This window comes from Cavia porcellus, unplaced genomic scaffold, assembly GCF_034190915.1.
Source record: "Cavia porcellus strain 051 isolate PalLab524CR breed Dunkin Hartley unplaced genomic scaffold, mCavPor4.1 scaffold_1, whole genome shotgun sequence".
NCBI classification, from domain to species: domain Eukaryota; kingdom Metazoa; phylum Chordata; class Mammalia; order Rodentia; family Caviidae; genus Cavia; species Cavia porcellus.
Window position 1 is genome coordinate 233,686,738 of NW_026947484.1, and position 26,476 is coordinate 233,713,213.

General features: G+C 42.1%; 1 protein-coding gene and 1 non-coding gene across 2 annotated transcripts in view; both read left to right on the forward strand.

Annotated features, from left to right (window-relative positions):
* The first annotated feature begins 6,619 nt into the window (after positions 1 to 6,619).
* LOC111757771 (small nucleolar RNA SNORA70) lies at positions 6,620 to 6,749 on the forward strand. Its single transcript, XR_002792058.1, has one exon. It is a non-coding gene; the product is annotated as a small nucleolar RNA SNORA70 (small nucleolar RNA).
* Positions 6,750 to 9,268: 2,519 nt separating this feature from the next.
* The window catches only part of Ppm1g (protein phosphatase, Mg2+/Mn2+ dependent 1G), a 31,007-nt gene continuing 13,799 nt past the window's right edge, over positions 9,269 to 26,476 (forward strand). The window contains exon 1 of the mRNA XM_003472941.5: positions 9,269 to 9,604. Coding sequence (XP_003472989.1) covers positions 9,485 to 9,604 — 120 coding nt within the window. The 5' untranslated portion in view covers positions 9,269 to 9,484. The remainder of the gene's footprint in view (positions 9,605 to 26,476) is intronic.

Sequence of the window (26,476 nt, forward strand, 5' to 3'; positions counted from 1 at the left end):
TAGTCAAAAAGTAGAAATAATCCAAAGGCCATCAAGAAATATATGAATAAACAAAACATGAGTGCATGCATGGGCGTGTTTTTGGATGCATATTATATTATGTGTGTGTTAGATTCCCCAACACCCCCAAAGATACAGTGTAGCTGTTTTCAGGAATGGGAAATAAAGAATTACCATTTAATGGGTACATGGTTTCAGTTTTATAAAACAAAAAGTTTGGGAAATACAGGGTGGCAGTAGTTGTACTATAAAGTGAATGCACTGAATGCCACTGAACTGTGCATTAAAAACGGTTAAAATGGTCCAGTACCGGGGAGGCTGAGGCAGGAGGGTCACTGTGAGTTCAAGGCCAGCCTGACCTACACAGCAAGACCCTGCCTAAAAAAAAATGGTTAAAATGGCAAGTGTCATGGTAGGTTTATTTTTATAACAATAAGGGCCTCACAATGCAGTTCAGGTTAGCCTTGAACTCACTATGTAGCCTAAGCTGGCCTCAAACTCACGATGATCCTCTTGCATCTGCTGCCAGAGTGCTGGGATTTAGGCATGTGTCACCACTCCCAGCAAGAATCTTTTTTTGATTAAAAAAGTTTCTGAAATAAGTTGAAACTGTAACTTTAGATAAACAGTAATCATGGAGTTAGATCTTGCTGAGATGCTTTTAAAATGAAGATAGAAATACTGAATTACTCCACATTTTGTAGAAGTTACGATGAGTATGAATGTTAAAACTGTAAGGAAAACCACTAAAATACAGAAACAATCTAAAGCTTCTAACCAGCAGAGAAAAAGAAGTAGGACTGTAGGAAACTATCACTCTAACATTAGGCAAGAAATGAGAAGGGAGAAAAAGGATGCCACAGGGAAGAATAGCAAGGAGACGATACAAATACCAGTATAAATACAAACAAGAAGGCAGCAACAGGGGCGGGCGATACAGCTCAGTGGCATAAGCACCTGCTTGGCAAGTACGAGGTCATGAGTTCGATCCTCAGTATCAAAAGAGACAGCAAGCAAGCAAGCAAGCAAGCAAGCAGTGATAAATATATGAGGAGTGGTGGCATATTCCTGTAATCTAGCATTCTGGGTGGCAGGGGCAGGATAATCAGAAGCTTGAGCCCAATCTGGACAATTTAGTGACTTAAAGAGATCCTGTGGCTAAAAAGTAAACAGGGCCAGGGATGTAACTCAGTGAGAAGGCCCTGGGTTCAATCTCCATATTGCAAAGAAAAAAAAAATTAAGACATTAATCTAAGAAACAAACTTTCAGTTGGATTTCCTTACAGTCTACTGCATGCTGTAAAATACCCTGAAGAGTGACCCAGTGAGACACGGAGTACATACCAGTCAGACATCACTGACGGAGGCTGGGGAACAAATAGCTCCAGCAGTGGCCAGAAGCCATTTTGGCAGCTAGAGTGGCAGGATTCCACTGGGGGGAGCCTTGTTAGAGCGCTCGCTTGGTCCCTAGCAAAATGTAGAGCCAAGCTATTGGTTTGACTGAGAGTCAGTTTTAAAACCTTTTGCCCTAGTGATGATGGAGAAGAAACACAGGACTTTTCTAAGTGACACGCGTGGTCATTTTTGATTAACCTGTCGGACTCAATCTTTATCCCTGGTGTACATGGCAAGGGAATTTCCTTACTCAGGGATTTCGGGGACTCCCCCAGGAGTGACTGGGGATCTTCCTGCCACAGGTCTCCCTGGAAACCACTCTCATTTTTGCCAGCTGCCCTCGCTCTGGAATACACGGCTCCTGTTTTGCTACCACGTCTCCCAGGTTCTGCACAGGGGCTCACCCCTCTGGACACAGGTCATCTCCTGGTTCTCATTTTTATTTTATTTTTCATTGGTGGTGCTTGAACCCAGGGCCTTGTATATGCTTGTATGTACCCTGCCACTCAGCCTCATCTTCTCCCTCTCTTCCCCAAAGCTTGACTCAGTCCAGCCTGTTCAGCTTAACACAACACAGAGGCCACAGGCCTGGAAAGCAAAGAGTGGCTCCCAGCTGTCCCCGGAAGTAGTTACTCTTCAGATTTCTGAGAAAGCAGAGCTGCCCCCTCCAAGTCTTTCTCCACCCGGGAGCTCCAGAGGATGCCCCACCTTGGAACCCTAGAGCCAGGAAGAGGCAGGGTCTAAAAGGTCCTTTCTTCCTTCTTCCATCCAAGGCCTGCTTATTTCTGTTCTAGAATGTCTGATGGAGGCAGGAGCCTTTTCCTTGGGGGAAACACCCATCTTTCACTTTAGGGGACCACAGTCACCTCTACTCACCTCCTCTACTCCACTCCTCCAGTTGCAGGAGCCATGCACTCTCTCTGGGTCAGATAATTGGGCTCCCTTAAAGCCACCTGTGACCTATCTGAGGTTCTGGCCAGTCTGTCTTCCTGTGTGCAGTGTGCTGATCACATTGGCACCTTTCTCAGGGTGGTCCCAGTCTTGTGAGCACCTGTGAGACAATGCTAGGATAAAAACATACAGAGATCACTGAAAAACAATTTTAAGAAGCATTTCAGGCTATATTTTGGGAGGGAAAAAAAAGACCTCTGCCTCTGGGGCCTAGTGCTGTGTCAGATATACAGTATATTACTAATAAGTAGATACTTTTTGGTGTATTAGGCCAACACATCTGAATTTTGCTTCAGAGTTCGTATCACGGTTTTCTTTAAGACAGTGAAGCTGAAATTTCTAGAGACTAGTGCCCAAACTGCACCCAAAACCTACTCATTTATCTCAAACTTCCAACACTGCAATTAAATCTGAATACTGAGGTTTTAGGTTTAGAAAGAATAACTCATACATTAACATCTTTTTAAAAGAAAAACAAACAACAGGCTTGCCATAGGTTTGCCACCACTGCTTTAGGTTAAAGGTATTTCCCTATGCAAATGCAAATGGCCCATGCTAGTGATTTCCATGAGTAAAAGCAAATCACTTCAAGATAATGGATGTCTCACCTGCTAGAAATATTAATATGCAGTGGGCACAATGGTACACATCTGTAATCCCAGCACTTAGGAGCCTGAGGCAGGAAGATAATGAGTCCAAGAACAGCCTGGACTGCATCAAAAACAACAAAACAAAACAAAAAAGAAATACAAAAAATGCAACTGTAAATATAACATTTCTCTCACTTAAGTGTTCACTTTTGGAGAGCTGCTCTGTGTTGTTTAGGTGATAGTCACATAACCTCCAAGAGGAGACACAGGCAAGGTACAAAGCAACTGAGTCTTTTATAGTCACAGGTCCTACTCACAGGGGCCGGTGCTGCTAGGCGGGCCACCAAGGATGCACCGCGTCTTGGCCAGGTGGGAGGTGCGCAGCAAGATGGGACCGCAGGCCAGATCCTTCCTGAGTTTCTAAGAGAAAGGCAGAGCAGGTCAAGAGCTTATAGGAACGGCTCCAAGTCTGAGGGCGATTCCTAATTGCCAGATATGGTTAGAGAGGAGGAACACTGCCTTCTGCAGTGTCAGAGACAGATAGAGGAGCTCAGGCTCTGGATTGGTCAATTCATATATCAAAAGCCGGTTCCTGGCAGAGGCCTCTGCTATCACTAAGGCCTAAGGAGTTGGCCGGCTGCCTGGGGGGCAGTCTCTGCTGAAGGGAGTTTTTGAAGATGTGAAAGCGTCTCAAAGTCTTTTAAACTTTTTGTCTACAGGGCTGGGGATTTAGCTCAGTGGCTTAAGCACTTGCCTGGTAAGAGCAAGGTTGGGAGTTTAATCTCCAGTATCAAAATAAATTTTTTTTGATTTACAAAAGTGAGAAGGTTAGAAGAGCCCAGAAGCTCAGAAATGGATTCCCGCACCCCACCTTTTCTAGTAACTTTAAAATATGTGTATTCTTTCTTAGCTGTAAATCTTGACCCTGGGATTATTTTTGTCCCTGGATCAATCACTTTAACCACAAGAGGAAGGAATATAGCATCCAATCTGCAATTTCCTTGAGGAAAATGTTTTGAGAAAACAAAAGCACTTAGGGAAACACTCACCTCCGCTCAACTCCTCCAGCTGCAGGAGCCGCGTACTTGTGGAGGCCTGGCTTGCAGCTCAGTGTGTTCAAGGCCCTGATTTCAATCACTGGCAAAACAGAACAAAACTTGCACTTGCACAGGTTAAGACTGTATGAATAGTCTAATGTCATCAGGCGTGAAAGAAGAAGGAGTCAAATCCAGAATGGAAACCCCAAGAAAAGCCTGTGTGAACCTAGTTCTCAGCTTCCCCCCATGTTTTTACTCTGTCCTCAGTTATCAAATTCTGTTATTCTATTATTCTGCGGGTTGTGTTTCTTCATTTGTGATCTCTTGTCATCTAAGCGTCTTATATTTCCCAAGTACCCTCAATTGTCTAAGAATTTTAAAACGTTTTAATTTTTATAAATCTCCCTATCCCCTCCTTTCCATATGTATCTAAATATCTGTATATATATGTGTGCATTCCAGCATATTTTGGATCATGTGAACCAACACTATTTTATTTTTGAGACAGGATCTCACTTTGTAGGCCAGGCTGTCCTTGAACTATGTAGCACAGGGTGGCCCCACACCTGTGGAAATTCTCCTGCCTCACCCTCCCAAGTGTTAGGATTACAGGCATGTACCACCATGCCTGCTTACTTTATTTCTGAGTAATTCTGAACTTATACTGACATTTAAAAATGAACTGGTGTCATCATATAATGTAGTTAGAATATTTAGCTTTTTGTTCATTTTTTTAAAAGAGTCTCAGGCCAGAGGTTTAGCTTAGCAGCTTGTAATCATGAGGTCATAATTTCAATCCCCCATACCAAAAACAAAATAAAACAAAACGAAACAACAAAAAACAGAGTCTCACTACACAGTTCTCGCTGGCCTTGAACTCCACAGGCTGGCTTTGAACTCCCAGGGATCCTCCTGTCTCAGCCTCCAGAGTGCTGACATTACAGGTGTGTACCACCCCATTTCTGGCCGAGCATTTCACTTGTAAAACAATATTGCCCAGCCTGGAGTCCCTTGAACTTCTAGAGATCTACAAATGTATGTCACAGGGATCCACCTTTCTTTTTTTCTTTCTTTCTTTTTTTTTTAATCTTGTTTTTGAGACAGGGTCTCACTATGCAGTTCAGGCTGGCCTTGAGTTCACTTTGTAGCCCACCCTGGTCTCGAATTTGCAATGATCCTCCTGTCTCAGCCTCCTGAGTGCTGGGATTACAGGCATGCGCCACCACGCCTGGCTCACCTTTTTTTTTTAAGTTTTTATTTTCTTGTGATTCTGGGGATCAAATCTAGGGTGTCAGACATTCTAGGCAAGCCTTCTGTCAGTAACCTAAACCCCTAGCCCTTCACGATTTCTCATGTTTAAAAAACACTGCCTGACTGGGTGTGGCGGCACATACATCTAACCCTAGCATTCTGGCAGCCAGAGGCGGAAGAATCACAGATTCCAGACCATTCTGAGCAACTTAGAAATTTAGTGAGATCCTGTCTCAAGATAAAAAGTGGGATGGCAGCATTGGGGACGTAGCTTAGTACAAAAGCCCGAGATTCAATGCCCAGTAACATACCTGGATACACACACACACGCTGCCTCAAAGCATCTTCTTTTTCCTCTTTCTGCTCATGAGAGGCAACTGAAAGCAGCAAAAAAACAAAACAAAAACAGTTTTTAAGGCCTGGTGAGATGGCACACGGCTGTAATCCCAGTACTTGGGAGGCTGAGACCGGAAGATCACTAAGAGTTTGAGGTCAGCTTTGCCTACCTAGAGATTACAAGGCCAGCAAGACTCTGTCTCAAAAACAAACAAACAAAAAAAGCTTGTAAAATGACTGGTATTTGTCAGTTATCGGCAGTGTTTGACTAGTTTGCAAGAAATGACAAGAAAATCTGAAAAAGAAATCTAGTGGTTTTAATAAATTAAAAGCGGTACTGGGAAATATTGTGAAAGTGTAGCAATTGCTGAGTGGTAAACTGGTTATTTTCTATCACACTAGACAGACTCCACATCTGTATTCTTTGCCTTGGAATGAATATGATATACGTTGTAAAGGTCACGCCCTGCTTTTCCATTCAGATCAACCCCTCAGGTGCACACACGTTCAACAGCTGGTTCCACTGCATCTGTAATCAGCCAAGGTTTGCAGCTCATACTTAAAAACAGACAAAGATGGTGCTGAGAAGTATGAGCCTGTGAACGTCGTGTTTTGGTTTAACAAATACCCTCCGTTACAGCATGAACCTTTGTGTCTTCAAAGAGTACTTTAGGGATTTAGGATGGGATAGAGGTGAAGAAGAGTATCTTCCCTGTCTCCCCACCCACTTGTTTTGGATAGGATCTCACCATGGTAGCCCAGGCTGGGCACCAACGCTTGATCCTCCAGCCTCAGCCTTTTGTGCTAGGACTGCAGACACAAGCCACAACACCTAGCTCATCATTTTTTTCCTCTTTCCGTCAGCCCCCTTGTATCTTTATTTCCCGTTTCTGTGACATCACTACTTTCCCAGTGCCTCGTTTTTTGCTTGCATAATTATTTTCTTTTCCACTTCACATTTTCTTCCATTTTTAGTACATCTCCTACTTTTTATGGCCTAATCTGATGTGATTTCCACTTTATATGTGTGTCTATGGATATTTAATAAATGGTAACCCTCTGCAGACAACGAAGCTGACTGGGTCCCTTCGCTGGTGGGTGCCCAGAGTGCCATAGCTGTGAACAGCAACTCCTTGGTAGTGTACATAGCCTGCTGCTTGGGCTGCCCTAAGGGACCTTGGAGACTCTGCTGCCCAATAGTTTTTTTTTTTTTTTCCTGTCTTTTTTTTTTTTTTTTTTTTTTTTTTTTTGCCTTTTTCCTTTTTATCGGTACCGGGGATGGAATTCACGACTGCCTGCTTGCAAGGCAGGCACTTATGCCGCTGAGCTAAACCTCCAGCCCCATTCCTGTCTTTTTGAGACAGGGTTTTTGCAGTTCAGGATAGCCTGGAACTCAATCTGTAGCCCAGGCTGGCCTTGAACTTCCTGAGTACCGGGGATCAAACTCACGACCTTGCACTTGCTGATGCCGGGTCCCTCTTTTTTTTTTTTTTTTTTTTTGTGTGCGATAGGGTCTCAACTCAACTCAATACATAGCCCAGGGTGGTCTCAAAATCTCCAAGATCATCCTGCTTTAGCCTCCCAAGTGCAGGGATTACAGGTTGGCTTTTATAGTTCCTATCTTTAATCTTGAAGATTAAATGTATGAGAAATTACACCTGAGACGAAATAGGTAACTTGTGAAAAACCTCACTAATACAACATAAAACTCATGATTGTTAGTCGCATTTTCCTAAGAAAAAACAAAATCCCCAAACCGGCAACAGCAGCAGAGGAATTTCATGCTTTCTCAACACTGCCCTGTCAGAGAACTCATCCAGGTTCATGACACCCTACAAGCTTTTATCCTCACAGCCTAACTCAAATCCAATATATATATATTTTTAACACTGGTGTGGCTACTTGTCACCTTAAGCTAAACCCATTTTTTCTCCCCAAACAAGCATCTCCTCTCCAATTCCCACCATTTGCTGTTAATGACTCTATCAAATTTTGTCATTCAGGGTCAAAACCTTGGTATTATTCGTTAATTCAACAAATACTGCAGTATCGTTGGGCATATACATAAGAACTTTGCCAGGATATGCAGAAGACTCAATAATGTGGCCTATGAGGAAAATTAAGCAAGGGTACAAACTAACACAGGGTTATAAGCAAGGACATCCTGACGAAAGTAAGGCTAAGTAGGTTGGGTAGAGAGGTGTGGGAAAACACAGGAAGAAAACACCTGTACTCCTGAAGCAGAGTTACAGATGGAAGGGTGTGAAATGTACAACCCAGTCGGTTCAAGCAGGGTCTTGTAAACCACAGTGACGAATATATGTAGGAGCTCTAATTATTTCCTAAAAATTAAGGAGTTTTTGATTATTTAACGTGTAAGAGGGAAAAGCCATTACTAGTTTTGTTGGTTTTGGTGGTACTGGGGATCCGAACTCAAGGGTACTCTACCAGTGAGCTCGGCCTTGCTTATTTTTTGTTTTGAGACAGGGATTTGCTAAACTGCCCAGGCCTCTGCCTCCCGAGCAGCTGGTGTCCTCACACTGTACCTTATCGGTGTGGGTGCGTACCTGCGTGCATGTGTTTTGAGACAGGCTCTTGCTATGTGGTTCGGGCTGGCCTTGAACTTGCCACAGAGCCTAGGCCAGCCTTCAACTCCGGGCAGTCTTCCTGCGTCATCCTTCAGAGTGCTGTGATGACAGCATGCGCCATCCCACCTGCTTTCATTTTGTGTTTTAAATGAGTCCATTTTGTCTGTTTGGAGATTTTCGCATTTTGTTTCCACCCCCTGGGTCCAAGCCATTATTAAATCCGTCGCATTTGTTAATCTCTAACATCCATCATCTCTCTTCCCACTGCCACCTGCCGGCCCCCGGCATCCCAGTCCCAGCTCATTTCATCTTTCTAACCGGTTGCAGCCCCACTCTCGCCAAGCCTTGACTCAGCTGCCCACCTGGGAGTTGATGATCACCTCTGGAGGGATCTAACACTACCACTCAGAATCCTCCCACGAAGCCAGCTGGCCCCCCGGAAAGCCCTCTCCAGTGCCGGTTCCATTTTCTCCTCGTTCCCTCCACCTTGTGACATTACCCGCTTTCCTATGATACTGTACAGTCCTACGGTGGCTTCTCCAGGTGTCTAAAAGCTTTGCATTCCGCCAAGCCACGCCTCGCTCTCCCCTCCTTTATCTTTCTCACCCAGCAGAATGCACCAAACGTTTCTATACAGTATTAACTCGACCTGTATCACAGGTCGAGGGTTTCATTATTCTTTGCCAAAAAAACCTCTAACATTCTTCTCGCAGAGGCCTGACAGGGCCTGGCAAAGGACCGCGTAAGCTCAGAACAGATGCGACTCAACTTTAATTGAACAGAAGCCGGCGGGGTTGCGGAATCCGAGGGCGTCGGTGCGGGCGGGAGACAAGGGTGATAAATAATACTGTAGGACGCCCGGGAGCCACGGGCCCCACAGAAAAGAGGCTTCGGACAAAAAACGCCGAGGGGCCGACCCAGGGAGCGAGGCGGCAGCGGGGAGCACGTGGGCGGCAGCGGCGGGCAACACAGCCCTCACGCGGAAGCAGGGGCCGGCCGCGGCCGTTAGTGGGCGTGGCCGCGCCAGTCTCGCGGGAGCGGCGGTTGGGCGGGCCGCGGCCCTGGGGGCGGGGCGAGTTGCTAAGGAAATGACTGCCCGCAGCGCCGCGCGGCGCCTCTCCGGCCGGGCGGGGACTGAAGCGGCGCCGTTTCCGCTTCCGCTCCCTCTCAGCTAGCGTCCCGTTACCGCCTCCTGGCCGGCCTCGCGCCTTTCACCGGCACCTGGCGTCGGCCGCGCAGCCGGGCCCGTTCCTGCCACGCGCGCCCCCGGAGCTCCGGCTCCGGTACGGGTCGCGCCCCACTCGCCTGCCCCTAAGGCTGCGGGCCAGCCGCCGCCATGGGTGCCTACCTTTCCCAGCCCAACACGGTGAAGTGCTCCGGAGACGGGGTCGGCGCCCCGCGCCTCCCGCTGCCCTACGGCTTCTCCGCCATGCAAGGCTGGCGCGTCTCCATGGAGGTGAGGAGGCTGGGTCCGCAGCCTGGCCACTGCACGGCGGAAACCTGTCCGGGAAAGGGAGCGAGGAGGGGGATGGGGTCCTCCCCGGGGAAGGGTCCCAACCGACAGCCTGCGGCCGCCGCGGCACTTTGGAAGGCGACAGCTAGCGCAGGGTCGGGGCCGAGGGAGCTGCGGGTGCTCGGGAACCGCGGGCCGGTGGCCGGTGGCGGCGAGGGCTCGGCCATGTGGGGAGAGACACCTTCCGCCCACTGATCGCCCTCTCCGTGTCTTCGCGCCATCCCCCTGTGCCAGCCCGGGCCTCCGGGCTGTTCAGCGGTGAGGGGTAGCGTCGCAGTAAAGGTGGAAAGAGGGAGTCTGTACTCACTTACCTCTTCAGAAAGAGCTAAATAGACGTAAGGGGCTGTTTAGTTTTTATTTTTTATTAGGTGATGCGGGGGCCTCTTTGGGTGAGGGACAACAGGGAAAGAAAGCCGGGTGGATAATTTGTTTCATATTCTTAACACCTAGTTGCCTGGCCTTGGGCACTGAGTTAGGGACACTGCCTAACTCCAGGATTGTCACGCATTTGCACACACTTCGCAGGGCCTTTTATGACCTATGGAAAACAAATTGTGTCATTTTTATCCTTCCTTCCTTCCTTCCTTCCTTCCTTCCTTCCTTCCTTCCTTCCTTCCTTCTGCTTGGTAAATTGTTTCTCCTGGAATTTCTCTAAAACTCAGAAATTGTGGTTTGCCCGTGTTTTTGTTTAGTTCCCTTGATTTTCAACCATTTCATCAATTATTTTCTTCTCATCCTATTGAGAGCTTTTTTTAAAGAAAATTTTTCTTTGGAAGAAAGGAAAACACCTAGATTAAAAGGAGTAGTGTTGGGCGAGTAGTGTTGGATATGGAACTGTAAAGAACAGGGAGAAGTGTTCGAAAGAAAGGGAGAAAAGGACAATACTGTGTGTCACTGTGAAGAGTACTGTGAAGTCTAGGTATAGGGAGCCAAGAAAATGACTCCAGTTGTGCCTGGAATTAAGGGTTTGCCCACTTAGCAGTTGGGCTTCAGGTAAAAGCCAAATACCCTGGCTCCCTCGAGAATTTTTCAGAGCCCTCACTCCTCCCTGTGGTTGGCTCTGGAATGACAGTGTAAACTTTTTTTCCTCCCTCAGACTCAAATTTTGTACTCACAGCTGACTTTGGTAACAATTTTGTCACAAGGTGTAAACTTTCAAGAAAGGTTAGAGACCCTGTAGTTGATCTCATTTGGCATGGTGCCCACATTTTACAGTTAGGAAACTTAAAGTCCAGAAAGGTCGGGACATTTGTGCCTTGGTGGAAATAATCTGTAGGATCAGACTGTCCAAGAAATTTCCAGGAATGCATAGTAAATATAATTGAGTTACAAACATCTGGATATAGCGTCAGAAGGAAAGCTGTAATGTAAAACTGGCTGGTGATTGGATTTGTTAGAGGCTTGCACTTTTTTTTCTTTTTTTTAAATGAGGTACAGGGGTTGAACCTTGCACTGAGCAATATCCCTGTTCCTACCCCCAATCAACCCCTTTTTTGAATTTTGAGAAAAGTTTTGATAAATTTCTCAGGGCTGGCCTCAAATTTGGGGTCCTCCTGTCTCAGACCGTGAGAAGCTGGGGTTACTGGGGTCTAGCACCATTGCTGGCTTAGGTTCCATTTCTGTGACATTTTCTGCTACAGTGAGATTAGAGGTGACTATCTCATCTCACAGTGTAAAGCTTTTCCTTCAAGTGTCTGACTCCATATTTTCCATTTCTTTGTGTGGAATTGAAATGGTTTTTCCATTTCTTTGGAACTGTTGTTTTTGGTTTTCTGTATGAACTATGTTACTTAAATATTTTCTTTCCAAGTACTTTGCCCAGGGATTCTGTGCTTTAGCTTCTTGGCTGGGCATTTCCACTTATTTTTGGTTTTTCCTCTGGTAATTAGAAAATGACTTTTTGGGGGATGGATTCAGGGGCTGTTTGGTATATAGAGATCTTGTCACATTGTTCCTTAATCCTAATCGGTCTTCTGAGAGACAGCTTCTTAGGGCATTGAAATATTGGTACTATTTCTGAATTTACCCTTGTTTTAATAGTTAATATGCCTAATCAGATTATCTTTGGTACTGTTTTAAATTGTGTTCTACTTGACTGATACTTTTCTTTCTGGCTTTATTTCTTCTCTGCCTAAAGTGTAACATAATTTCTTTTTTATTGCAAGATAAAACCATGGCTTCCAGCCCCTAAGTGAATCTTCAGAAAATATATTCCTCGGCTGAGGGTATAGCTCAGTAGTTTAAAAGCCCAAAACCGAAAAGTGTATATACCTGTTTCTTCTAACCTTCAGGGCTAATTCCACTAATAATAAGGTCTCTTTACCAAATTTTGTTGGTCCTACTGATTCAGTTAAGGTAACATTATTATATCATACAACAGTGATGGCAAACCTTTTAGAGCTTTCAGTGCTAGGTAAAAACAGTTTGCTACAGCATGTGTGCCATGGGGTTGCCACCACTGCCATCCACATACACAGGTTGCTAAAATTTTGACCAGTGTGTAGATTTCAGCCATAACAACTACTGTTTTATTCCTTCTTTTGAAGAGTGGTAGCTGTCAGTAGCTGAGATTTTATATTTTTGCTCCTCTTGGAATGGAACCAGGTGTTTTGGGAAGAGTCTTCAAAATACTGTAGTTGATGGTTCTCTACCCTTACGTTTTGGAGGGACCTTCTACTGGTGCTTTGAAGTTAAGAGGTAGATTATGGTGAAGTGTAAGAAATATATAGGAAAAGCTTTTAGGGGCTGGGGATTAAGAAAAGAAAAGCTTTTAGTGCCTAATGAGAAATCCAATCTGAAACAAAATCATTGTAGTCTTTCTTTGTTTTGTTTTTTGTTTTTTGTTTTGAGACAGGGTCTGTATGTAGTCCAGGCTATGAACTCACTAAATAGCCCAGGATGGCCTTAAACTTGGCAGTGATCCTCCTTTTTCAACTTTGTGAGTAGCTGAAATTACATGTGCCACCACACCTGTCTTAATGTAGTCTTCAGGAGCATTTTTAATTTTGGGTTGTAAGGTTCAGGAGACTGAGACAGGATTGCTTCGAGTTCAAGGCCAGCCTGGATTCTATAGTGAGTTCAAGACCAGTCTGCACTACATAATGATATACACACACACACTCCAAAGCTGCTTTCTCTGAAGAATTAGATTAACAAATTGCTGGGTGTGATGGCACATGCCTAAAATCCCAGCACTCAGGAGGCTGAGATAGGAGGATTCAAGACCAGTCTGGGTTACAAAGTGAGCTCAAGATCAGCCTGAACTGCATAGCGAGATCCTGTCTCAAAAAGACAAAGAAAAAAAAAAAAGTTATGTTTTCTCTTTATTAGTAAAGACAGCAGCCACCTTTAATTCCAGTATTCAAGAGGCTGTGGCTGGAAGATCACCATGAGTTGGAGACCAACCAAGGCTACATAGATGGGTTCCAGGCTGGCCTGCATTACATAGTAAGACCTTGTCTCCAAAAATAGAATAGAATAAAATAAAATAAAGCAATATCAATTTCTATGGTATAATTTGAAAAGGCTAGTTGTTTAGTGGCATATAGAAGAATTACTAATACAATGTTGAATAGATTTTGGTTTTTTTGGTTTTAGTTTTGGTTTTTTGAGACAGGGTCTTGCTTTGTAGTTCAGGCTGATCTCAAACTCATTGCGTGCCCCAGGTTGGCCTAGAATTTGTGATGATCCTCCTACCTCAGCCTCCTGCTTGCTGAGATTACAGGGGTATGCCACCATGCCAAGTTTAAAACAAATTTTGAAGATGTTTATGTGACCCTTATAATCATCGTTTAATGGGGAAAAAATATAAAATGAGGTATCATGGAGAATATCCCTGGCTGAAGAGCATTAATTATTTGATCGTCAGATTTAGTATATCTCTATTAAAGCATTTTTTACTTGCTGTGAACCAGGTTAGAATTCCCTTGTCTAGATTGTAATTAATCAACTTTCAAAGCTGGTATAAAATAATATGAAATGTATGCCCTTGAATTGTGAAAAATTATTTTCTACTACACTATTCTTTTTGAAATCTTAAGTAACAATCAGATCTTATTTCTCAACATTAGGATAGTTTCACATGAATTTCTATCACCCAGTCTTCTAGTAGTTACTACTACTTCCCTACTCTTGACTTCCCCGCCCTTGATTATTGGGTTAAAATTACTCTTTGAGAGAGAAGGGCTTGAATTTTTTATTTTCATCTGTTTAGATTTTTTTGCTTGTTTTTTTGGGACAAGGTCTCTTATGTAATCTAGGCTGGCCTTGAACTCCTTATGTAGTCAAGGTTGGCCTCAAACTCATGGCAATTCTCCTGTGTCAGTCTTGAGAGCTGAGATTACAGGAGTGTGCCACCAAGCCTAGCAGGGTTAAATTTTAGTGTAGAATGTAAACAGGCGATGGACTATACTGTGTGTGTGTGTATGTATGTATATGTGTGTGTGTGTTTGTGTGTGTGTGTGTGTGTGTGTGTGTGTATGTGTAACCTTAGCATTCTGGAAATCTGAGGCAGGACTGTTTAAAAATGAAATAGGGCTGCAGATATAGCTCAGTGTAAAGGTCCTGGACTTAGTCTCTAGTACTGGGAAAAAATAAATTTAAACTGATTTGTTCAGACCTTGATACTATAAGCAGCTCCTAGCAATTATGTTGTCTAGGTGCACACATCTTTGGAACTGAATTTAAAGTACATGATTTTTTTTTTTTTCTTTTTTGTATCATGGATATTTAATGGCATCCTTTAGACAGTACTGATTGCAGTGGAGTTGTTTAGTTGTTTTTGTTTTTGGTAGTACCAGGGATGAAACCAGGTGCTGTCCTCCTGAGCTACATCCCCAAACCCTCCAACCCTTTTGAGTGAGACAGGGTATCCCTGAGTTGCCTAGGGTGGGCTCAAACTTGCAGTCCTCCTGCTTCAGCCTCCCAGAGTTTTGGGATCATAGCTGTAAGCCATCACAACTGATTTCTTGTCTTTTTCTCTTTGAAGTAGAATCTCACTCTATAGTACAGACTAGCCTTAAATTTATGATCCTCCTGTGTCAGTGTGCTGAGTTTACAGGCATGTACTACTGTGGCTGACATGTTTACTAGTTGTTTTCTGTTTCTTTCTAGATCTAGGTATATCAACTTTTTTTTAGTTTTTTTTTTTTTTGTTTTAATCGGTGCCGGGGATTGAACTCACGACCACATGCTTGAAAGGCAGGCGCTTATGCCGCTTTATATCATTATATCAACTTTTACATTTACAGCCCATTATATCAACTTTTACATTGTTTTGGTTTTTGAGATGGGGTCCTGCTATATTGTCAAACTGGGCTAAAAACCACCAGATCCTCCTGCCACACCCTCCTGAGTAGTTGGGATTGTACTCCCCCAACACACAATGTTGGGGATTGGGCCCAGGGGCAAGTACTGTACCAGTGAGGAACACCCCAGCCCCAAGGTCCATTTAAAACAACTTGTGCGTGGATGTTTCCATGCTCTACAACATGATAGCTTGAGTAGCTACATTGAGGATTAGTAAAGTTTCACAGACTAAAACTACTTACTGTCTAATTCAATTACAGAAAAAGTTTGCCAACCCCATTTATTTTTTGTTTGTTTGTTTGGAGACAGGGTCTTGCTTTGTAGTCCAGGTTGGCTTTGAACTCATTATGTATTCCATGCTGACCTCAAACTCCAGGTGACACTCTTGCTTCAGTCTCCTGAGTGCTAGTATTTAGGCCTGTGCCACCACACCTGCCCTTAATGGTATCCTTTGAAACAGAAGTTTTAAATTTTGATGAACTCCAACTTAACTGTTTATCTTTACCTTTTTTATACTTTTGATGTTACATAGGTAGCTTTGCCTACCCCAGAATTGCAACAGTTTACTCCTAGGTTTTCTCCTAGGAATTTTGTAGGTTTAGCATTTACATTTAATCCGTGATCAATTTTGATGTAATTTTTGTATATGGTAAAATGAAGTGATCCAAGATCATTGTTTTTATGACTGTTGTCTCAACGTCATTTGGTAAAAAGACTGCAATGGTACGTTGGTATTCACCATAATTCATTCTGGGAGACTCAATAAATACCAAAAACAATTTGTTTTGGCTGGAAGGGTGTGCAAGTCAGGATACTTGACACTGACAAATTGACACAGAAGTTCTGGCTTGTTCATGGAGTCCCAAACAAATAAATCCTGAGACATACCTGTTTTTTTTTTTTTTTTAATTTTTAATTTATTTTTATTTAATGTTTTGATTTTTGATTTGTTTTGAGACAGTCTCACTATGTAGTTCAGGCTGGTCTTGAACTCACTTTGTAGCCCAGGATGTCCTTAAACTCAGTGATTCTTCTGCCTCAGCCTCTAGAGTGCTAAGGATCACAGGCGTGTGCCGTGCCAAGTATCTGAGACAAGATTCTTGCATCAAAAATCATTAAGTACCAAATCCAAGGAGTTTCAAAACAGTTGAGTACCAAGGTACTGCTCTACTTTTTTCCCGGTTGAAGTATCTTGGCATCATTGTCAGAGATCAATTGAGTATAAATATGAGAGAATTAATTCTGACCTCTGAATCGCATTCAGTGGACTTATGTGACCTTATAGGCAGTACCACACTGTCTTGATTATTGTAACTTTGTGGTGAGTTTTGGAGAAGGGAGGTATGTGTCTTTCAAAATTATTATTCTTAGTTTGGCTTTTCTGGGTCATTTGTATTTCCATAGAAATTGTTAGGATTTGCTTGTCAATTTCTGCATAAAAAACATGTAAGGTTTCAATAAGGATTGTATTGAATCTGTAGATTAGTTGGGAGAGTTTTACTATCTTAATTTTGTCTTCCAGTTTATGAACATAGACTATTTTCTTGTTTCTTTAGTTCATAGTTGGGCATAGTGACACATGCCTTACTATTTTCAACAATGTTTTATAGTTTTTGGAGTTCATTGCTTGTGCTTCTGTCATTGAATTTATTCCCTTCTGTGTGTGTGTGTGTGTGTGTGTGTGTGTGTGTGTGTGTACATTGGGTATAAATTTATTTCTAAGTGTTTCATCCCTTTTGGTGCTATCACAAATGAACTCATTTTCTCATTCTTTCTTGGATTATTCATTGGTAGTTGGTACAGTTGTGTTTTGTATATTTTTGTTGTTGTTGTTTGAGATATGGCCTGGCCATGTGTAGGTCAGGCTGGCTTTGAACTCACTATGTAGCCCAGGCTGTCCTTGCATTCACAGTAATCCTCCTGCCTCAACCTCAGAAGTGCTGGGATTATGCACCTGTGCCATTCTCCTGGCTATATATTGTTCTTGTGTCCTGCAACCTTGATGAACTTACTAGTTTTACTAGTGGATTCTTTGGGATTTCCTACATATAAGATGATTTATCTGCAAATACAGGTAGCTTTATTTCTTCTTTGCAATCTAAACAGTACTTGTTTCTCTTTTTCTGCAAACTGCCCTCCCTTGAATATCCAGTGATCACAGCAGTGATAAAAGTTGGCATCCTTGTTTTGTTCTTGATCTTAACAGAAAAGCTTTCAGTCTTTCACTAGTGTGGTATTAACTGTGGAGTATTCTTTTTTCCATATGAATTCTTGATTGAGAAAGTTCCTTGTTATTCCCAATTGTTGAGTCTATCATGAATAGGCATTGAATTTTGTCAAATACTTTTTTTTATTTAGAGAAAAAAAGCAAAGCAGGTAAAAAGATAGAAATAATACAGAATTAAAAAAAATAGTAAGAAATGACTAGTCAAAAAAACAGTAAGAAATCATTAGTTGATAAATTACTATTGTTATCTTAGAAGTGGTTGTTCAAGTTACAAAAATCAAAGCATAAAAAATGGACAATGACAAACTTCTGTGCAAACTTCTGTTTGATAAACTAACAAAAACTTAGTAATACGGTTCTTTATCTTTTATACTTAAACATACATTCAGTTATATCCTTTAGAGCACTTTCCCTTTCATTATTACAATATTATTATACATTGGATCTTATTATTCTTTCAGTTTTTTATTATTTATTATACTAGAGAGAATACGATATTTACAAATGTGAAACTGATTTATTTCACTTTTAAGGATGGTCTCAAGTTGCCTCCGCTTATGTATAAAAGCCTCAGGATCATCCTTTTTTATAGCTGAATAATATTCCATTGTATAAAAATACCACATCTGCAGTTGATGGCATTTTTATTATTTTATTTTATTTTTTAAACAGTAATAGATATCACAGTATATTTCATTATCTTTTTTTTTTTTTTTTGTCTTTTTCCTTTTTATCAGTACCAGGAATTGAACTCACGACTGCCTGCTTGCAAGGCAGGCACTTATGCCACTGAGCTAAACCTCCAGCCCCCTATTTCATTATCTTTACAATAGTTGTTCTTTCAATCATGTATATCAAAATAAAATGAAATACAGAATATTATAGAATTTATCAAAACAGAATATTGAATAGAGTAATACCGTTAATTAGAATAAAGCAAAACAGTAATAAAAATATTTGCCTTCAAAGAGATGGTAGAAAGAAATCCCCTTATTTACTATGGTCAACCTCCTAAAAGATGCTCAGATTTCTGGTTCCCATTTGCTAACGGGGGAACAGAGGAATGGGGGTAGGGGAAGTGGGATGTTTGACTCTAGGCCGTGCACCAGTAGTTTCCCTATTGCTTAGCAGGGAGGCAGGCTGGTTGCTTTGTTTCCCAGTGTCCTAAGTTCCAACATGATGTGGACTCAGAAGACACTGGTGATTCTCCCCTTGGAGGGGCCACAGTCTGCCACACCGCAGCTGCTTACCAGGGCGGGGAGCTGCTTGCTTGGTTTCCCCAGTTGATGTCATTTTGGCTGTTTCCAAGATTTAGCTATTGCAAATTGCGCTGCTATAAACGGATGCACATGGATCGCTGTGACATGGCCTTTTCAGTTTTCCTTGGAAAATACTCAGGAGGGGAATAGCTGGATTGAATGGAACTTCCAGTCCTAGTTTTTTGAGGAATCTCCATACTGATTGTCAAATACTTCTTGTCTGTTGAAATAATCATGCTTTTTTTTTCTTTATTGATTATACTGATTTTTGGGTGTTACCTCAGCCTTACATAATTATAATACATAAATTCCACTTCCTCATTGTATGTAATACTTTTTAAGTGCTGAATTTGGCTTGCTAACTACTTTGTTGAGGATTTTTTGTTTATATTTGTATGAGAGCACTGATCCTTAGATTTCTTGACATACGCTTGTCTGGATTTGGTATCATGCCAATATGGCCTCATAGAATGCATTGTTGCCTCCTTTTCTAAAGTGCTTTGGAGGACTTTGTGAATAACTGGTACTGTTGTCCCTTCACATTCATAGAGAATGGGTTCCAGGATCCCTGTAAACACCAACAACAGAAGATTCTCAAGTTTGTGATATAAAATGGTACAACAGTCTACCCAAATTCTTCCATATAGTTAAAATCACCTATAGATTACATTCCTCATATATTAGTTCTGTATATTTTCAATACAGATGCAGTTTCTTTCTGAATAGTTTTGATTCACAGTTGGTTGAATGTAGATTTATGGAATCTGTAGATAGGGCCAGATTTGTTGTAGTCAGGGTTTGCAAGGGAAACAGTTTAATACAGGACACTATTCTTTTTTTTTTTTTGGTCTTTTTCCTTTTTATCGTTACCAGGGATCGAACTCACGACTGCCTGCTTGCAAGGCAGGCGCTTATGCTGCTGAGCTAAATCCCCAGCCCCCAGGACACATTCTTTATAGGCTTATTTTATAATATTTACTCTTAAGAGTTAAAAGAAAGTGCAAGAGATCTGTCTACACACTGGAGACCCAAAGAATCCAGTTGAAGGCCTGAATCCCATGGCAGTGTCTCATGCAAGTCTTATTTCAAGGACCTGCGCTGTGAAGGCCCAAAGGTCAGTGGTGGAAGCGATGAAGTCTGCACTAGCAAGCAGGATGAAGGATCTGTACCAGCAGCTGAGGGATCTGCACTGGAGCCAGGAAGCCATCCTCAAAGTAAAGACCAGGGCTCCCCCAAAAAGAACTGCAACTATCCTCAGCAACAGCAAGGTCCCGAGCTCTTCTGATGGTGATTATAGGCAAGTTTGTATCAGGAAAGCCAGTGGGAAAGGCTTCTCCAGGAGAATCAGCAGGAGCACCATCTTCCCCTCTAGTTTTCTTTTTCTTTTTTTTTTGTCTTTTTCCTTTTTACCGGTACCAAGGATCGAACTCACGACTGCCTGCTTGCAAGGCAGGCGCTTATGCCGCTGAGCTAAATCCCCAGCCCCCCCTCTAGTTTTCTTTTTATGCTGTTGGCAACAATCCTCAGGTGGGACCTCCACACCCAGCACCTTGCTGATTCAGTTTAGCTGGGTGTTACAAATTGACCGCCAGTTGTCAGTTCACCACAAAGTGTATTTAATTTTTTGGTGTTTGAGACAGGATTTCACTATTTAGTTCAGGGTAGCCTTGGACTCATTGTGTAGCCTAAAATGGCCTCAAATTTGTGGTAATCCTCCAACCTCAGCCTTCTGAATGCAGGGATTACAAGTAGGTACCACCCCTCCTGACAGCTGTTTAATTTGAAAAAAATAATCCAGTAAAATTCACCCGTGAAGCCACCTGAATTTGGGGTTTTCCTTGTAATTGTGGTGAAAACACGTGAAATTTACATCTTACTTAAAAATGTATAGTTTAGTACCCTTAAATACATTTGTGTTGTGTAGCCAATCTCTAGAACTCCTCATCTTGCAAAACAGAAACTGTACCAATTGAACAGCAGCTGTCCATTCCCAATTTCCTAGCCCCTGGCAACTTTCTGTCTCTATGATTTTGACTGCTCTAAAACTGCTTCATATAAGTGGAATCACACAGTACTTGTCTTTTCGTGATTGGATCATAGCACACTATCTTCAAGTTCTGTTCATGTTGTGACCTGTGTCAGAATTTCTTTCCATTTTAAGGCTGAATATTCCATGGTTTGTATCGTACTTGGTTTACCCCTCTCTGTCAGTGTGCATCCATGTTACTTTTATTTGTTGGATCTTGTGAGTAAAGCTGCTATGAACATGGACATACATCCTCTCTTTGAGACCTTACTTTCAGTTTTCAGACCTTACTTCCTCCAGAAGTGGAGGAGCTGGTATCCTGTTTTCCATAGCGGTGATATCAGTGTACGTTCCTACCAACAGGAAATAAATGTTTTGAGTTCTCCACATCTTCACCAACAGTTGTTAATACCTGTGGTTTTTTTGATGGTAGTCATCATAATGGGTATGAAGTGGTTGTTTGCTTTTTTTTTTGAGACAGGGTATTGCTGTGTAATTCAGGCTGGCCTTGCACTCACTGTGCAAGGTTAAATTAAAGCCCCTGATTATCAGGGGCTTTAATTTGTGGTGATCTTCCTGCCTCAGCCTCCTGCCTGTGGGGATTACAGGTGAGCACCACCATGGCTGCCTGCATTTTTATGAATGATTAATTGGAAGTGAGTTGGCTGCTGTTTTCTTTCAGATGATGTCAAGCTTCTGGAAAATGAAATGTCAGTCTAGTTGCTAGAAGACTCTTGAGTGGATGCATGATTGGTAATTACTTGATTGGCCAGGCATGGTGGCACACACCTGTAACCCAGAACTTGGGAGGCTGAGGCAGGAGAATCTCGGTAAGTTCAAGGCCAGCCTGAGCTATATAGTGAGTTGAAGGTCATCCTGAACTACTTAGGGAGACCCTGTCTCACATGACTTGGCTGTGGACTGGAGGTGGGACTGAGTGGTAGAACAGTTGACAAAGGAAATGATTTCCCTGTGTGGGCACTAGGCCAGGTAGTGAGATTAAAGGAAAAGAATTCAAATATTTCTGAGCTCTTATAAACTAAGAAAGTGGCTTAAAGCCATTGTAGGATATTTTTTGAAGATGTATGTGTATACTAAGACATGGTAGCAATTTATAAATTTATGGATAATTTACAAAACATTCTAGAAGGGAGAAGTAGGTAGATAGGTTGGTTAGTGACTGGGTTTCATTATGTAATTTAGGCAGGACTGAAACTCACTATGTCCTGCCTAGGAACGTTTTATTTTTATTAAAGTTTACTGTTATTTTGGATACCAAAGACCTGTACTATCTTCCCAACTAGAAACAATACCTTAGCTGAGTAAACATAGAAGATTTTCCTCTATCCCCACAATACTGACTGCTTATTGGTATTGATTTTTGTCAAAAACACATATGAAAAATGTTATATAATCTTATATTACTTTTTTCATCCTTTTTAAAAAAACAGCTGGGGGACATAGGTCAGTGACACAGTGCCTGCCTGGCAAATATGAGGGCCTGAACTCAATTCCCAGTATCAAAAAAAATTTAGTTCCCTTCCCAGGGTGTGTGTGTGTTTGTTTTTTGTTTTGTTTTTGAGACAGAGTCTCACTGTACAGTTAATGCTGCCCCTAAACTCACTATGTAGCTCAGGCTGCCCTCAAACTTGCAGCAGTCTTCCTGCCTCAGCCTCCCAAAAACACTAGGATTACAGCATGTGCTACCGTGCCCAGCTTCCCTGTTCCAATTTTTTTTTAAAAATGGGCTTAATGGAATATACATGAAAGCAATGAAGCATGCTGAAATGTGTTAAGTTCTAATTTTGACTGTCATGAGGAAAAGAACATTAACATTTTCCAAACTATTAAATATGTAAACACGCTCACATATCAAAATAACTCAAGTAGTATTTCCTGATAACTTGGCAAGAATATCCAATTTCTTTAGTCTTTTTTTATTTGTAAGAATTTAGATAAATGTATTTGTCATAAATCTTTAGTGGTTGAGCTGGACGTGGTGGTACACACTATAATGCCAGCTTTTGGGAGTCTGTGAGACAGGAAGATAACTGTGGGCTTGAGGCCATTCCAGGCTACACGGTGAGTTCAAGATCAACCTAAACTACATAGTGAGACCCGGTCTCAAAAAAACCCAAAATGATGATGATAACAGTAATTCTAAGTGATTGATCCTGAGACACAGGGACATCTGTGGATATGTTTATAATTTAAAGAGATTGGCATCAAGGATGGTAATCGACCCTTTCCTCACATGGATACAGTAGTTGCCTACAAAGTCAGGACTGTAGCAAGACTTAATAAGCATGACTTAGGTTGCCTATATCCTGGCCATCAGAGTGGTTATCATACTGTGATAAATCTCTGAGTTCAGGGCAGGACATGAAGGAGAAGATATCTTTGAGGTTTGTCTGTCCTGAGACTGGGAATTTGCATCTTTCTTAGTCTATTTTGTGTTGCTGTAACAAAGTACATGAAACTGGATACTTTGTAAAATAAAGGTTGATTTAGTTCACAGTTCTGTAGGTTCAAGAGCATGGTGGGAGGATTTCCTTGTCCTGGTAAGGGCTTCATGGCAAATGGCAGGAACACATCCAGAGGAAATCACTTGGTAACATAGGAAGACTGGATAGGGGTCAGCTTTGTTTTTATGGTAACTCGGTCTTTTTTGGGGGTGGGGGTTGGTACTGGGGATTATACCAAGGCCTTCCTACTGAGTTACATTCACCATGTTTTGTTTTTTTTTCTTGTTTCTCCCATTTTTTATTTTGAGACTGGTACTTGCTCAATCACCAGGTAACCCAGGCTGGACTCAAACTTGAACTTCTCCTGCCTCAGCCTGCCAGATTATTAGGGTTACAGGTGTCTGCCACCTTGGCTGACAACAGTCTTGTGGGAACTGAATACACTATCAGACTTGACCCACGCCCACAGATAAGCATAAATCCTTTCATGAGGGTAGAGAGCCTGTGATCTAATACTTTTACACTAGGTCTGGTCTCCGTAAGGTACACACTCAACACACCACCACACCATACTCCAATGCATTGACTCTGGGCAACAAACTGTACCAACATCCCAGGCAGACATGGAGGGCCTACTGTATTGCCGAAATGTGAGGCTCTCAGAACTGTTAAGAAATTTCAGACAGTTTTTACTTTCACATGGGTTTCAAATCCAGTTTTGGACCTAGAATTTCCTCTCCCGCCATGAAATGTTGGGTAACAGATGCAAGATAGCATTTGCTAATTGCACAGTTGTATTGGTAGATGCAGGAGATACTCCAAGTTTATAGATGTGTTTGGAAAAGGTCTGTTGGAGGTAGTGACATATGAGGAAAGAGTGTAATAAGACAGATAGGGAAGAGGGGAAGAAAACATTAGAAGGACAAATAGGAAAGACTTGACCTGCTTGCTGCAGTACTTTGCTGGGGAGGGAAGAGGAGGAAATGTCAGTGCCAAAAGTGGAATACTTGAGGAATGATTGAGAATTAAGTGATAAATTATAAAGGTGGGTAGGAGTAATGAGTGTCTTACAGTAATCCAGGAATAGTGTGATAGATACTATCAAGGGAAACTCAGCAGGACTCTGATGGATAGTGGGAGACATCTAAGAAATTAAGGGTGACTGGTATTGGGTATTGCTTGGAGGAGTTAAGACCTCCCTGAGTTCATAGAGATTTCAGGGTGGAGAAGAGGCGTCCTGTAAAAACAGATAATCAAAATTACAGAACTTTAGTTCTTCACAGAATTCAAGAGACTTTCCAGGATGGTGACAACATTTGAACTATTTAATTCTTTCTATTCAGTGAATTGGTGTTATGGTTAGTACCTTCTCTGCAAGTAGGATCTTGATGAAGAAGGTTTTGAGGTCAGGAATTAAAAAGGAAGTGCTGGGGCTGGGGATTCAGCTCAGCGGCAGAAGCACCTGCCTTGCAAGCAGACAGTCGTGAGTTCGATCCCCGGTACCGATAAAAACGAAAAAGACAAAAAAAAAAAGGAAGTGCTAATCTAGGAAGAGAGCAGCCAGATTACAGAAGATGGGAACACTTCAGAGAGATTTTGAGGTAGAATAGGGAAGATAAGGTAGTTCTGGAGACTGACCTTGATGTACTTAATGTGATCAAGAAAATACAGTCAATGTCTGAAAAATATATATATATTTAATTACAGTAAAAGACACATTACCATTAATCTTCAAAATACTCCCCCTTTACTTCAAACACAAGTATGTCATTCTCTCTCTTTTTTTAGACAGGCTCTTGCTCTGCAGATCAGGCTGTCCTTGAATTCATTTTGTAGCTGAGACTGTTCTCAAACTCACAGTGATCCTCCTGCTTCAGTACTGGGATTACATCTCATTATTCTCATTATTATTTTGTTTTTTTTGATATGCAGTAGGCTGGCCTTGAACTCACGGTGTTCCTAGGATGGCCTTGAACTCATAGTGATCTTCCTCAGCCTCATGAGTACTGAGATTATAGACATGTGCCCCGATGCTGACCTATTCAGATGTTCTTACAACGTTCAGAAGCCGTTCTCTTAAGTCCTCTTTCATAACTGTGGTTAGTTGCACTGTCGTGGCTGCCTTGATGTCCTGAATCAATTCAAAATGTTTATTTTTGATAATCATTTTGATTGGGGGAGAGCTAGAAGTTGCACAGTGCTAGATGCAGTGACTTACGTGGATAAAGACACAGGAGTTTTGACTAACCTATCTTCTGTTGGATAGGACTCGGCAGCAACACTGATTTTTTTTTTTTAATCTTTTTGATACAGGGTCTCTCTGCAGTTCCAGCAGACCTTGAGCTTACCTTTGTAGCCCAGGCTGGTCTCGAACTCCCAATGATCCTTCTGCCTCAGCCTCCTGAGTGCTGGGATTACAAGCATGAACCACCACGCCCAGCACTAATCAAGTTTTTGGTCAGACCTCATAAAGATACAAAAAAGGATTTCTAGAAATGCTTCAGAAAGTCACAAAGATGATTGAATAAGTGTGTTCAAAGTTAAGGGAGAGTATTTTGAGGGGAATTAGTATTAGGCAATGTGTCTTTTACTATAATACATTTGTCTGTCTGTTGTCTATCATCTTCTATCTATCTGTCTGTCTGTCTGTCTGTCTGTCTGTCTGTCTTTTGACATAGGGTCTTGCTATGCCATTACATAATTCAGGCTGGCCTCGGGCTCATTTTGTAGCCCAAGCTGATTTTGAACTTGTAGCAATTCTCCTGCCACAGTTTTCCCAAGTGCTGGAATTACAGAGTGTGCCACCACTCCTGGCTTGTAATAGATTTTTAAAATGTAAAAATTCAGTATATCTTATTTTATCTATTTTATGTTGTAGGACAAGATCTCACTTTGTAGTGCAGGCTGACTTGGAACCTTCAGTGATGTCCCACCTCAGCTTCCTGAGTGCTGGGATTACACATGTGTGCCACGACACCTGGCCACTCACCATATTTTAATCATGCCTTGTAAATAAGAGGTGGTTCATCTGCTGAGATAGAAAGAATAGCACTGAGAATTTGAACAGTATAGGACAGGCTGTGTAACTATATTTAGGAGTCAGTAGAGAATACAGAAAAAAATGCTGAATGAAATTAGTGGCCATGGTCAGTGTGACCTCATACGTTTTATGACTAGCAATACTTAGTGGTTCTGATTCAGGGATAAAGAAAGCAGTTTGCAGGGTTATACAAAGTTGGGTGAGTTTTTCTAGACTGCCTGGAGACAGTGTTGACATACTTGGCTCACTCTCAGATAGGGACAGCGAGACTGAAAAGTGAAAGTGAACAAGCTGTGAAGAGAAATTGAAGTGTTTAGAGAAGATGGAGCAGTACCAAATGGAATATAGATTTAAACCTCGCCAAGAAGTGGAGGGAGGGCAATGTGGAGTAGTGCCAGGAACTGAGACCTGCAGGTAGAAGGTGGAGTTTTATTGTGGACATTTCTGCATGAGAAACACACACACACACACAGAAAAACAGGAACTAGAGG